We start from the raw sequence: 13,319 nt of genomic DNA on the forward strand, positions 1-13,319 counted from the left end.
TCCAAGAGTTGGCAGAGAAGTTGGAGGTGCCTACCATCTCTTAAAGATGCAACAAAAAAGGGAGGCAACAGAGCTTTCTTCCTAGGGGTCCAAAAGCCATCCAGAGATAAGTGGGGTGGCAACCAGCAGGCATGAAAATGCGTTGGACCTGGAGAAGAACTTGGCCAAGCCCCAGTGGATCTGAGAGCCCTGGGCTCTCCTGCACATACTCCCAACTCAGCGGTTTCCTAGGGAACCATTTCCTAGGCAGTGAACTGCAGCTCACTTGACCAAATTTCTCAGGCTGGCAGGCCTCAACCCTGGGTGGGCCAGTCTCCTCCTCAGGCGTGACTGAGAGCCTCCTGCAGCTAGTTATGAGGGATCCACCTGCTGCATCCCTGCTGGTCTGCCTGAGCCTCTCCCTCCAGCCTGGAGATAGCTTTTTACCTACCTTAAAGCTCTTTCCAGGACCATGGACAAAGCCAAAAAATAAAAAATAAAAAAATAACAGAGAAAGAAGAAAAGCCACCTACAAAAGACCTTTAAGAATAAAACCAAAACAAACAAAATAAGAAAACCACACAAAAAAATAAGAAAGAAATTTGTCACTGAGCAAAGATAGTCTGCTTTTACATTTGTTTTTATTAAAATACATTATACATTTTCATAGTTCATAGCTCCTTCTTTTTATATGTATTGCAAATGAGGAATTTCCACACAAACCTGTATCAACACTGAATTAGTGTACCTGGTCTCTATAGCTCTAAAATGCATTTTGCCTAGTTTTATTGACAGTGAAATTGTTTCCCAATGATTTCAAGAGCTGATCAAGACCCCTGTACAAATAAGAGACTCTAAGTCAGTGCCTAAATTCTGACCAGAGCCAGTTCACAACCATACCCTTTCCTCAAAAGCAGACATAAAGGCAGGTAGAGCATGTTCCAACCCAGCCCTCAGAAAGGGTTGGTGGCCACTCTCTCACAGTGCTCTGCTGGATAACTGGCAATGGAAAAGGATATACATTCTTAATTGCAGAAAGTCTGAATGACTAAAACCAAAAGCCTTATTCTATGGTGACATACCAAAATGTGGGTTCATAAAATAGAAAAATAGTGATAGTCCTTTCTTGATAGGAGCACTTCCTTTGCTCAGGCCTTTTGGGACTAAACATTAGATTTGTTTTTTTATAAGTCTCTTAAAATTAAAGTTCATAAATACTCCTTCAGGGCCATAATTTTTTCAAAACAGCCACTGTACACACTAATTTAAAATTCATATTAACTAAGGTTGGGAGTAACCTTAGGTGAAAATGATTTCAGATAGTTGCTACAAGATGCTTTTCTCTTAGATACCAGTCTTGGAGGCAATCCAGTTGCGGTAAGCAGTCACTCGCATATAAACACCTGGCTTATTGATTTCACCACATTTTTCTCCCCAGCTCACTATTCCAACAAGGTACCAAATATTTCGAGAATTGGGATGAACTAGTGGTCCTCCAGAGTCACCCTAAATAAGACAAAGAATATTTATTATTATGAGAAATAACTTCCAGATACTTTACTTACACTAAGTGATAAGCTCAGATGAAGTTTGTGATTCATGCTTCATACAGATCATGGGAAAATATATGGCGTAAATCCTTGCATCACCCTTAAACTCACTTTTGGCCAGAATACATTCTCTGGGACTCTTTGGTATTGATCTCAACCTTGTAGGCATGAACTGATAAGTTATAAGGGCTAGTTCTATGAGAAAGCTTTGGGGAGACAAATATTATAGATGTATTTGGAGAACAGGGCTTTATAGCTGAGAAAAGTAGCCAGAAACCTAGCCATGAGGAAGCTAAGAAGGAAAGAGAAATGAGCTGGAAATAGATGAAAACTTTCTGAGACTGATTTTCATTGAAATGTGATTAAGATTATGGACTGTGATCCTAGGCTACTTTGGTTTATACACCAGCTCTCCCACTTACTAGCTGTGTGATCTTGTGCCAATCACCTTACCTTCCCCTGCCTCAGTTTTCTCATCTGTAAAATGATAATGATAGTACCTACATCACAATGTTTTGTGAGGATTAAATGAATTATTTGTAAAAGACTGCAAACAGCACTTGGCTCAGAGTAGGTCCAGCTTAAGTGTTTGTTAAACACTTATAAACATATATTGCATACAGTGGAGAATTATTTTAGCAGGAAGAATTTAACAGGTTTGTTAAAAATGCAAATTAACTGAAACATAGAATTATCTCCATATTAATGACTTTCATAAAATAATAGCAGTTATTTATACACTAGATGGTCAATATGACTAGTGTCCAGACTTACCTGGCAGGCATCAACATTTCCTTCCAAGTACCCAGCACATAGCATTGTGTCTAATACCGCACCATAATATCCTTCCTGACCATTACACGTATTTGTATCAATAATCTTCACAGAGGCTTTCTGAAGTACCTCTGGGTATTTACCTAAAGGAAGTAAACATATTAGTAAAAGAGTGGCTCTAAAACAGAGCAGGATGGAAACCTTGTTTTGTCCTCTGTGCATAAAACCTATATTTGACTCTTGCCTGTTCTTAAGATTTAAAAGCCACTCACTTGCCTCACCCGAATCAATGAAGAGGACATCTTCAAAGAATAATTTGAATTCTTTTAAGTACTGCCTTTCTATGTTCTTATCTCTCTTCTTATAACTTTGAACCAGGACTTTCTTAGTTAGTTTCTCCAAGTCAGGGAATTTCTACAACCAATTGGTCTCTACAGAACATTCCAAACCAAGGCAATTTGCAAAACCATAACTCCATATGCATCATTTCCTGAGATACTGCCTGGGAGAAGTAGGCATCCTAATGTAAATGATACCTTTGACTCTATACCTAGATTGCCATTTTTCTTGCTTTTGTACTCATACACTGTGTTAAATTTTCACTGGACTTACCACTATGTGAAAGTGCTCCCCATCCTGTAACAACAACTCCTTCACCTGGAGGAAAATCCTGTGTGGCTTCAGGAAGACAAATTCGATGTACATCATTCTTAAATAAGACTTTTTCAGTGAGCTGTATAATTGCAATATCATCATGATGTTCACCCCGGATGTAGTCTTCATGAACTATAATTTGTTGAACATAATGTTGCATATAGGGGGGATTTACTCTGGTGCCAAAGCTGACACTATAGTTTTTTGGATTCTTTGTCCTGAAGAAGCGAAAAATTATAGATTTGTATTTATTTCAAAATAATAGAAATATGGACTGCCTCTACTGTACTCTTTTAATGACATTAATATTCCCTTGCTCTGTAGCTCATTATCAGTGATACAATCTGATTTTTTAATAAATTAAAAAATTGTTTGAGTCCCTCCCTATACCATGTACTCTGTAAAAACAATGGGAATGTAGAAATAAAACTTAATAACCATACCTTCCAGAAACTTAAATATAATGAAAGATGGGCATAAAAACAGACAGTTCTAATTGCTTAAGTGGTTTGTATATAATTGGTGGGACAAGAAAGCAGGTAGACTTAAATCTGCATGCTCTAGGGAACAGCTATTTCTTAAGGAAAGTAGGATTTCGGATGACACTATAGAGCTGAGTCACAGTTGCCTAAAAAATAAGGAGAAGGGGATGGTATGTGCAGAGGGCAAGGGTGGTATGAAATAGGATGATGTGCCTTAGCAACTATGAGTAGTTGGGGATGTCTGCAGTATAAAATGATGAGAGATGAGAATCACATGAGAAAAAAATATAGTGTCAAGAATGAATGACTTTTCCCATTCTTACAGGTAGCACAGGAAAATCTTAGATTGGCTTCCTATATAATTTGTCTTCCAAACCAGGACACTTGAGAAGAGAGCTACTAATAATTAAGCTAAGATAACAGGTGTAAACTGGCACTGTTGCAGGGTCTTTGGCCTTTTGCCTTGGGCAACATGACGAACTTACATTTGAAAGCAGTGAGCTGCAGTCACCAAGTATCTTTCACTGATCAAAGATGCTCCACAGTAGTGTTGGCCATTCTTTTTGAGAGTTGCTTGCCACGGCCATTCTCCCTTCTGAGCATTGGAACCTCCCTTGATTCTATCATATGTAGCTGACATCCTTGCTCGAGTCCCACAGCCTGTCAGAGTCAGTTTGTTTCATTGAGAGTAGGAAAATATTTATTTGATTATAGAGCAGAGAGTGAGCTGAGTTTTTCTTGTATGGTTCTATCTGACAATATCTTGCACTGAAGAGAGCAGGCTGTAATCTGCACAGGAATCACTAGCAGTCCCCGGCTCACCTCCATATCCAGCACAGTACCTCCAAGATACCTCGGCACCTGGAGAATATGAGAACTCTGGGAGGCAGTTAAAGTCACAGTCAAGTCCATGGCCTCTGCAACCAAACTCCCTGGTTTGAATTCTGACTACACCATTCACAAGCTGGATGAATTTAGGCAAATTATTTCACTTCTTTGTGCTTCAGTTTCCCCAACTCTAACATGGGATGATAATAAATAATATCTATCTTTAGTATTGTTGTGAGGATTAAATGAGTTGTATGTAAGGTACCTAATTAGAATTGTACCTAGCCAACAATAGCAAATCTTGACTTTTATGTCTTAGATCATCTCACCAATTTCATTAAGAAGTATCTAAACTTACGGTTGTTGATAATCTTTTCAGCATCAGCCTTACTGATTTCTGAAATAGAACAAAAAGTTTATGGTAAATATAACACCAAGCATAACCCATTGACCTTTGAGCCAATGCAGTAAGATGCTAGGTTTAGCAGAGCAGGAGGGTCCAGAAATAATTTTGAATCTCAGGATAAGATGTTAGTAGAAAGGAGAGGATATTTGTTTGTTTGGATAGTTCTTTTACTAAATGTGAACGTATGATATGGAAATACCACCTTCACAGCTCCAAATGAGAGATTTATTTTTATTTAATTGGAATGTGTTCTTTATCATCTAAGATGGATAAGGACTATTTAAATTTTTATTATTTGCTTTATAATGAGAAGCAGCTTTTCTCCCAGAAGTGCTTTAAAGTTTGGCATTATTAGGATTTGACTATTGTTTTTAATAATGAAGAAAGCAAATTATTGCTCTGAAATAAAATAATGGCCTATTCATTAAAAAAAAATTCAGAATCAGCTTTGTTCCTGGTTCTTGTGATACATGTTAGAAATAAAAAGATGAAAGTAACACTGCTCCTATTTCATACAAAAGCTTACCCTTGAGCATAAGAGAATTAGGATCTGTAGTCAGAGAGCTGGCGTGGTTCCTCAGCATCTGATGTAAGACGCTTTCAATTCTTCTTCTGGTGTTTTCTTTCATCGATCTGGGAGCCTTGAATATCAGCCATATATGTGCAGTCAGACTGTTGTCATGAGGACTAGAAACAAGATAAATATGTTTCAACAAGATAAACATATTTCTTATGTTGCTAAAAAATAACATTTCCTTCCTCATTCCCTGATCTTTCATATTTTTATTTCTTCTAGCTTTTTATGGGTTTGTGTAGTACCTTCACTTTTGGTTAATCACAGGATCATCCACCTGCCTACATTTACTTGGTGACAGTATGCATGCAGCTACAGCATTCATCTTAGAGGTAAGGACTTCTATAAATCTGAAAAGTAGGAAAGGCCTGTGGCACAGGGGAGAAGTATCATGTAAGAACTGGACTCACTTATTCAGGTATTCACCAGTCAGTTATTGAGCAACTGCTGTAGACAAGTGACTGGAATACATGCTACTAGGTGATGCAAGCGTGTCTAAGACATGGTTCCTACCCTCCAGGAATTTTCAGATTTCTAGGAAATACGACAGGTATACAACTGACTTTAATAAATGAGGCAAATATTTATTTTGTCTTATCTGCAAATATTCAGAGAAAGGATAAGTCATTTTTTACTTAACGCATCAAATAAATTTTCATGGAAGAGGTGATATACACACTGGACTTTAAGGTGTTTTTATCACTACTTCAACATCAAGCAGACAATTTCATTAAGTAGAGAAGAGGAGGAGTAATACTCCAGAGTAACTGGATAGTAAAAATTAATTTGCATTTACTGGGCATCTGCTGTGTTCTAGGTGCTTATTTTCACATTTACTGTCACACTTAGACTTCACAACAAGCTGCAGCATAGGTGTCATTGTCTCCATTTTATAGACAAGGAAAAATGGAGGCTCTGACAGGTTACTTAATATGCTCAAGATTACACAGCTACTAAACCCAGACCAGATTCAGTACAATTAACTCTACAACCCAGGGTCTTTACACAGTGCGGTTTCCCTGTGCTCAGTCACGGAGACAACAGTGTCTAGGAGATTGGGCTCAGATGGAAGAGAACTTTCAATGTGAGCCAAGAGATAGTAGTAAAGAGAATTTGTTGCATAAAACTGTGCTTGAAGAAGATGAACCTGACCATGGCATTTAGGGAAGATTTGCTTATAATTCAGAAAGGGGTATGCCACCCAAGAAGCTGATGGGTGGACATGTAGGAATTGTCAAACAGCTTTGAGGCTAGTGTCCAAGGTGGCATTATTATGCTTTGGCTCTCCCTGACAGATGATTTACCTTTTGGCATAGAAATCAGTAATCAGTGCTAGTTTATGCAAGTTTGATTATCATAGAAGGGGGTTCTGTAGCCTTTCCATCACTTCCTTTGGAAATGACTGCAGTGGTTGCAGTCATCTCTGAAAGACACCTGGGCCCTTCCATTTTAGCTTCCCATCTCTTTTCAATACTAAAATCAACTCTCAAGGTTCATTGTAGTTGGGATCGCAATGTGTGCTGCAATTCCAGGAGTCCCATGGATTCCAGGAGCAGGGGAAGCTCAGGCACAGTTAGTGGCACTGATGAAGGTAAAGGCAATAATTGCATTCACTGGAAATGTGGTTATTTGCAAATCTTCCCATTCACATTATCTTCATTGACTTTGAGTGTACTTATATGAGAGAGGCAGTGAAGGTTCTATTACAGTATTTCACAGAGAGGTGAACAGAGTCAAAGTGAATTAATGACTCCACCCAAGGCTCTGGGGCTATTAATGGTAAAGACTGGGCTCAGGTTGCCTAACTTCTGTTTTAGGGCTCCCTCTGCCATTCCATGCTACTCTAAACCCACATCCAGAAGTCACAGCATAGCTATATTACTTCTTGTTGTGATGACTAGAAGGACTTCCTTGTCATCAAAGCCTGATGTAGATATGCTCTTTTCTACCCTTTAAGAGCCTTAGGGTAGTTCCACAAGGTATTTGGCTGAATTGCAAGTAGAAGGACATGAGTCATTAAGTAGATTTCATAACACCAAAAAAGAAAACGAAGAAAGACATGATAAAACAGGGTCTGTATTTATATTACTACTAAATAAAAATTTTAGACTATCAAACATTGGTCTAAGGGATCACCTACTATTTGCTAGACATAAAAACTTAAGAAGGTTGAGTGATGAGGCATCTATAATTTAATAAGTAACACATTCTCAAAAGATCTAAAGGACAAAACTAGATAGCCCCATCTTTGCATTAGTTTTATATTGAACGACTAGTCTGGCATTTAGCTTATGATAATACTGTATTAGTAACTTATTGGCTAATGACTGTGACATTTCAAATTCAGAGGTGCTTGAAATGTGTATGTATGAACGAGTTGATCTCTTTTCTAACTGCTATTACTAGCTACTTACACCAGTGTGATGACTCGAGAATTGATATATTGTCTGTAAATGCTAGAACTTTGAAATGCATCAACCATCTGTTAAAAAGAACAGAAACAAACATCAAATTCCAATAATATATTTATATTTCAGAAAACTAACCATTAAACACATATAGGAAAATTACCTTAGTCTCAAGAATTTTGCTAAGATAGTTATTTTCTGGTGAGGTCTCTCTTTGATAATTTCTGTTATATGGGATACCCAACACTTCAAAGCTGCCTTGGTAATAGTAGGTTGTGTTTTCTGTAAGATAAGAACATGATCCAAGAATGATTTAGGTGAAATGGATTTCAAATGCAGACATAGATAACATCATAATACCAACTAGTAAATATTGTGCTCATATTAGACATTGATAAAGTCTGTGAATCTTTCTGGCACAGCTGGTTGGATATCCTGTGAAAAGTGTTTATAGGATCAATAATGCAGCAGATATAGACATAGACAAAGGTCAAAAAGGAGAGTAATATCTTGATTGAGACAGATAACTATATACTATAAGTGAGATTTCTGTCACATAATCATCAAACCATGAATAAAAACAGTTACCATTTATTAAGTATGTATCATGGGAAGATGCTTTATAAAAGAACATAGGAAGTATACTCTGTTTTTTTTTTCTTTTTAGGTAAAATGTGGTGTTGAGATATTCAGTAACTTAGCTAATAACATATGGATACTAAAAGCCAAGGATCAAGAAAAATTTGATTTGGCTGCAAAGACTACACCTAGGGGTGCCTGGGTGACTTAGTTGGTTGAGTGTCCAACTTCAGCTCAGGTCATGGTCTCACCGATCATGCGTTTGAGCCCCACGTCAGGCTCTGTGCTGGCAATTCAGAGCCTGTTTCAGATTCTGTGTCTCCCTCTCTCTCTGCCATTTCCCCGCTCATACTCTGTCTCTCTCAAAAACAATATATATATATATACATATATATATATATTATAAAAACGACTACACTTAATCCATTATATTTCCTCCCTAAATTTTCATAGGTACTAAGCTATTTGATATATGATACATCTTACCTCTAATATGTGATAGATACTAAGCACTTAGAAATATTCTAGATGCTGTATATCAACACCTAGCATGCAGGAAGCACTAAATAAATATTAATACTATTTTTGCAATATGATCATTATTTTTGAAGACTATGCAATGGAAGTGACAGGCTCAATATGTATGAAATCATTACACAAGGTACTAATAAGGATACAATTAAATAAAAACATTAATTATCTAATTGCAGGTTCTATACAAATGCAGAGAAGGAAAGCAGCATAATTAAAATGAAATATGACTTTCTATTATAAGTGTGGTGAAAGTATTTTACAGTGATAAAGATGGTAGAAATGTCTACACAAAATGCTGAAAATGGGTTGTTTATGAATAATACTTTGTGAACCAACATTTCTAATTATAGTTAGTTTGTCTGTGGGTCATGGATCTTTTACTATAGAGACCAAACTTGGCAATGGTAGCTTATTAGATTTTACACAAATAGTAAAACATAGATCTTGAAACTATTCAACTTTCTTTTTTTATAATTCACTGTTCACAGTGTATCTTTCAGTTCTTTATTTAGATTCCTAAACATTTCTACCTATTATGCTAATTTGGCTGCCATGAATATTCCTGAGTGTAGACTAATAAATTGACAAGATACAAATTTTTTTTACATGCATGTACTTCATGGAGCACTTTTCCAAGAGCCAGTGGTTAAAGTAAACATTTAATGTCTAAGACATTAAGACTAAGAAACCTAAAACAAGGAATTGAATATTAATTTAATTCTATGTAGCAATGAGCCACAGAGATGGCTTACTATGCTGAGGTCACTGTGAAATCAGTCACTGAGATCTGTTGGTATCTGGTGAAATGAAAACAACCCTTAGGAATGAGATACATGTAAAACACATCTGCTCTTTATGATTAATGTTCCCGTTTCTATAAGTGGTTCAAATGCCAGTATGAATTGAGAAAGATGGATAAGGGACAGAAAGAAATTGTTTCATGACTTTTCAATGACTTGATTACTTAGAACTTATTTCTGTAAAGAAAACTTACAACTTAAGCACAACACACACACACACACACACGTGTGTGCCTGCACACACACATTTTTGGTATTGTTTCTGTACAGAGAGTGTTCTGTGTTCTGAACTGCAATGATAGAGTTTAAGCACAAATTATGAGAATACTTCTATTTAAATCTGACAGAGGAGAGGCATTTCTTTTATGTTCTCCTTACTCTAACTTATAAAAACGCCCAAGACAAGGATAAAGGGTTCATTTCCAAGGAAACAGAAGAAAAGTCCAGACTAAAAACTATGAAGCAAATATTTCCCCAAATGTGAAATATACACTAGAGTGAAAAATGATACAGATCAGAGATACATCTCCTCAAAAGCTGTGTTCATTGAAGATTTTTCTAAAAGTTCTCAGTGATTCTGTGACTAGTGTAATGAGACTTCAGGGCCTAGAAAAAAGAGAAAAATTGTTTTCCAAAGAGTCCATTTTGACCCTGCAGAATGACAGCAGTGAAAATAAATGTTAATCTATACTACTGTGCCATTTTTATTACATGTGCTCCAATCTCCCAGTTAAGGCAACCTTCTGGAGGTGAGTTGGGATGAACAAAGAAGAGATGTCAGGATCACTATATCATAGTTCAGAGAATCTGTAAATTAAGGAGCTTTCCTCAAAGCTACCCCAGTTTTTTAGTTAAAAACTGAAGTAAGTGCTCCATGGAGTTAAAATAACAGACTGAATAAGAGAATGTTTGAGATGATAAATCAAAATATAAACTGCAAACTCCCTATGACCCACCCCTAGAATCACTACCACAGTATTCTTTAGAAAACATCTAGTAATTATAATTACAAATGAAGTATTATAAAGGCTTAGAATATAAAAAGAACAATATTTTTAACAAACTACTGGGAAGTTGGGAGAAAAATGAGCAGTATAAGCATATGCTGATTTTCTCGTCTTTCTAGTCTTAGTATTTTAATTATAAAGTAACACATATAATACCAACTTGGTAGATTGCTTTTATGCCTATCACTTATCTATCTGTGCATTTATGTCTCTATATTGTATGTACAAAAGATGTTTGCAATACGGTGCTTGCAAATGCCTCTTTCTGGACTCTTGGGTCACTGATGGCCATTTTAAAGGAAAATAGAGGGGCACCTGTCTGGTTCAGTTGGTTAAGTGTCTGACTCTTGACTTCGGCTGGGTCGTGATCTCATGGTTCATGAAATAGAGCCCCACACGGGGCTCTGTGCTGACAGCAGGAGCCTTCTTGGGATTCTGTCTCTCCCTCTCTCTCCCTCTCCCCTGCTCATGCTCTCTCTCTCAAGATAAATAAAATAAACTTTAAAAAAATAAAGGAAGACAGATAATTTATTGTTTGCAATTATCTCTTTGTCTTCAGTAGAAATGGAAATAAAGTTTACAACAAACTGAAATAAATAAAGATGTATTCTTTACCAACCTACTGCCAGAAAATGTACCAAAAGACCAATAGTTATTCCCAGGATTGCCAGCACTCCAAACACAAACAGTGCAATCATCCATAGTGGCAAAGATGGACGGAAAGCTGTGACTGGTCTGCAAGTGAAGAATATGAATGTAAGTGGTACATCAGAAAAAGTCACAGTCACTCCAAATCTTTACTTATTTACTCTTGCTCACCCCTATTAGCTCAACTTAGGCATAGTGGTAGCAAAAGATACATGAGGAAAGGAAAAGAAAGGGAAGGGAAGGGAAGGGGAGGGGAGGGGAGGGGAGGGGAGGGGAGGGGAGAAGAGAAGAGAAAAGAAGAGCAAGAAAAAAGGAAGAAAGAAAGAAAAGGAGGGAAGGAGGAAGGGGAGGAAGAGAAAGTAGGAAAGAAGTTTATAATTGAACCTCTTTGGATCTGTGCTTGAAATTATTTTTCAAGAATATGATGGTGTCAAGTTATCTATACTTAGCATCTAGTTCTTTCCCATGACCAATGGGGTAGTGACATAGTAGTAACTAGTGAAGACCTTGTCAGGTTGGGGAGGAAGAAGAGAGGAAAATAGAAATGTCTTAGAAATTCTTTATGCCAAAGCCTATCATAACTTTTGAATTATGAGCACAATTCTATTTATTATGTCCTTATTATATCCAGAGAACATATACAAATATGAAGTGCTATATTGAGTGAGAGCAGTGTCTATCTTTCTTACTAGCTTATTTATGGCTGTGATTCAAAGAGGTCTTTTGTGGAAAAGCATTCTGTGATCAACTTACAGTAAGTTAGGTATTTTCACCATGTTGCATTCAGACAACAAATAGGTATTGAAGCCTTTGCTTAAATTGAAACTACTCAGAGTTCCACAGACAACCAGACTCTTCTACACTTCCATGTCCTTGCACACTCTAGTCCTTCTGCCTAAAATGTCTACCTCAAGTCTACCCAGTGAGGCTCCACTCAAACTTTATCACTCAAATCTGTCATCTACTCTTTGTTGAGGCCTTCCATGGCTCACCCTAATATGGATCTACATTGAGAGTATTTTTTATTTTTACATGGCAATCTTTTCACCTCTAGTTGAGGCCATGTTATCATCTGGTCCACGTCATTATTTGTTATTCATGATATTATTGTTTTATACCAAGGCCATATTGTGGTATCTAGCACATTATTGATAATATTTGTTGAAGTAGTATATAAATGAAGCCAAGGGATATTAAGGGATATCAAGGACAACTAGATTATGAAGGGTAAATAGATCATAGAGATACAAATTATGGAAAGCCTTCAGTGCAAATTAAAATAGTTTTTTACTTTATCTGGTGGAAATGACTAACACGAGGACATGCAGTGCTTAGGAAGATGAATCTGCAGTCTGCATGACTGTAGTTTAAAGGAGAGAGAAAATTGAAAGGGGAAGACAAATGAGCAGAGACTAATATAATCAATGGGAATGGAATGATGGGATCCTGGACTGTGGTAGAGAGAAAAGAAACAAAGTGATGAATTTGAGGACATTTACAGTAGAATATTTGTCAGAATTTGGTAATTAATTAGCTATGTTTGTAAAGAACAGGAATAAAAGAGAGTCAGATGAAGTCTAGGAGATATAAATTTTATATCTGGAATTTAAGAGACATTTAAATTTCCAGTACAAAAATGGAGATGTCAGACTGGTAGTTAACTGAGGCCCATAGTTGGGGTTAACTTAGGAGTCATCCAAAAACAGGGAACAAACAAAGCTGTGAAACTGAATTAGTAAATTATAGTGCATGTTCTACAAAACATAGTACAAAATTGATATTTCTACTTCCAAGGCAAATGTTTTTTTCCATTCTAACTACAGCTAATATATCTTACTGTTTCATGCCTTTCCTAAATTTCACAGTCTCATTGTTTGATATCACTCAAAAGACTAAATTGTCGGCATGTTTCTTAACCGTCAAATTCAAAATCTTGTCCCCCTTTCAGAGATGGGTAAGCACTTACCTCATCTCCTACGCATTTGGCTCCACCAAGACTACTTTGCTCACTGCTTTATTCTCTAATCTTGCTCCACACCCTTTCCTTTCTTTTCTGTCTCCCATAAACTCTCACTGTGTACTTTTCTTAGGAGTCT

At 36.8% G+C, this 13,319-nt stretch overlaps 1 protein-coding gene across 1 annotated transcript; it reads right to left on the minus strand.

Moving 5' to 3' along the window:
* Positions 1–1,323: 1,323 nt before the first annotated feature.
* On the minus strand, positions 1,324–13,194 carry LOC120222179 (transmembrane protease serine 11B-like protein). Its single transcript, XM_039219891.1, has 10 exons — positions 13,190–13,194; positions 11,195–11,310; positions 7,819–7,937; positions 7,662–7,729; positions 5,200–5,360; positions 4,626–4,664; positions 3,925–4,099; positions 2,916–3,175; positions 2,304–2,446; positions 1,324–1,485 (listed from the first exon to the last, which is right to left on the minus strand). The coding sequence occupies exons 1-10, from the start codon at positions 13,192–13,194 to the stop codon at positions 1,324–1,326; spliced, it is 1,248 nt and encodes a 415-aa protein (XP_039075822.1).
* Between the last annotated feature and the right edge of the window lie 125 nt (positions 13,195–13,319).

The sequence above is a fragment of the Hyaena hyaena genome, unplaced genomic scaffold (assembly GCF_003009895.1).
Source record: "Hyaena hyaena isolate Hyena2069 unplaced genomic scaffold, ASM300989v1 scaffold_846, whole genome shotgun sequence".
In the NCBI taxonomy this organism is placed as follows: domain Eukaryota; kingdom Metazoa; phylum Chordata; class Mammalia; order Carnivora; family Hyaenidae; genus Hyaena; species Hyaena hyaena.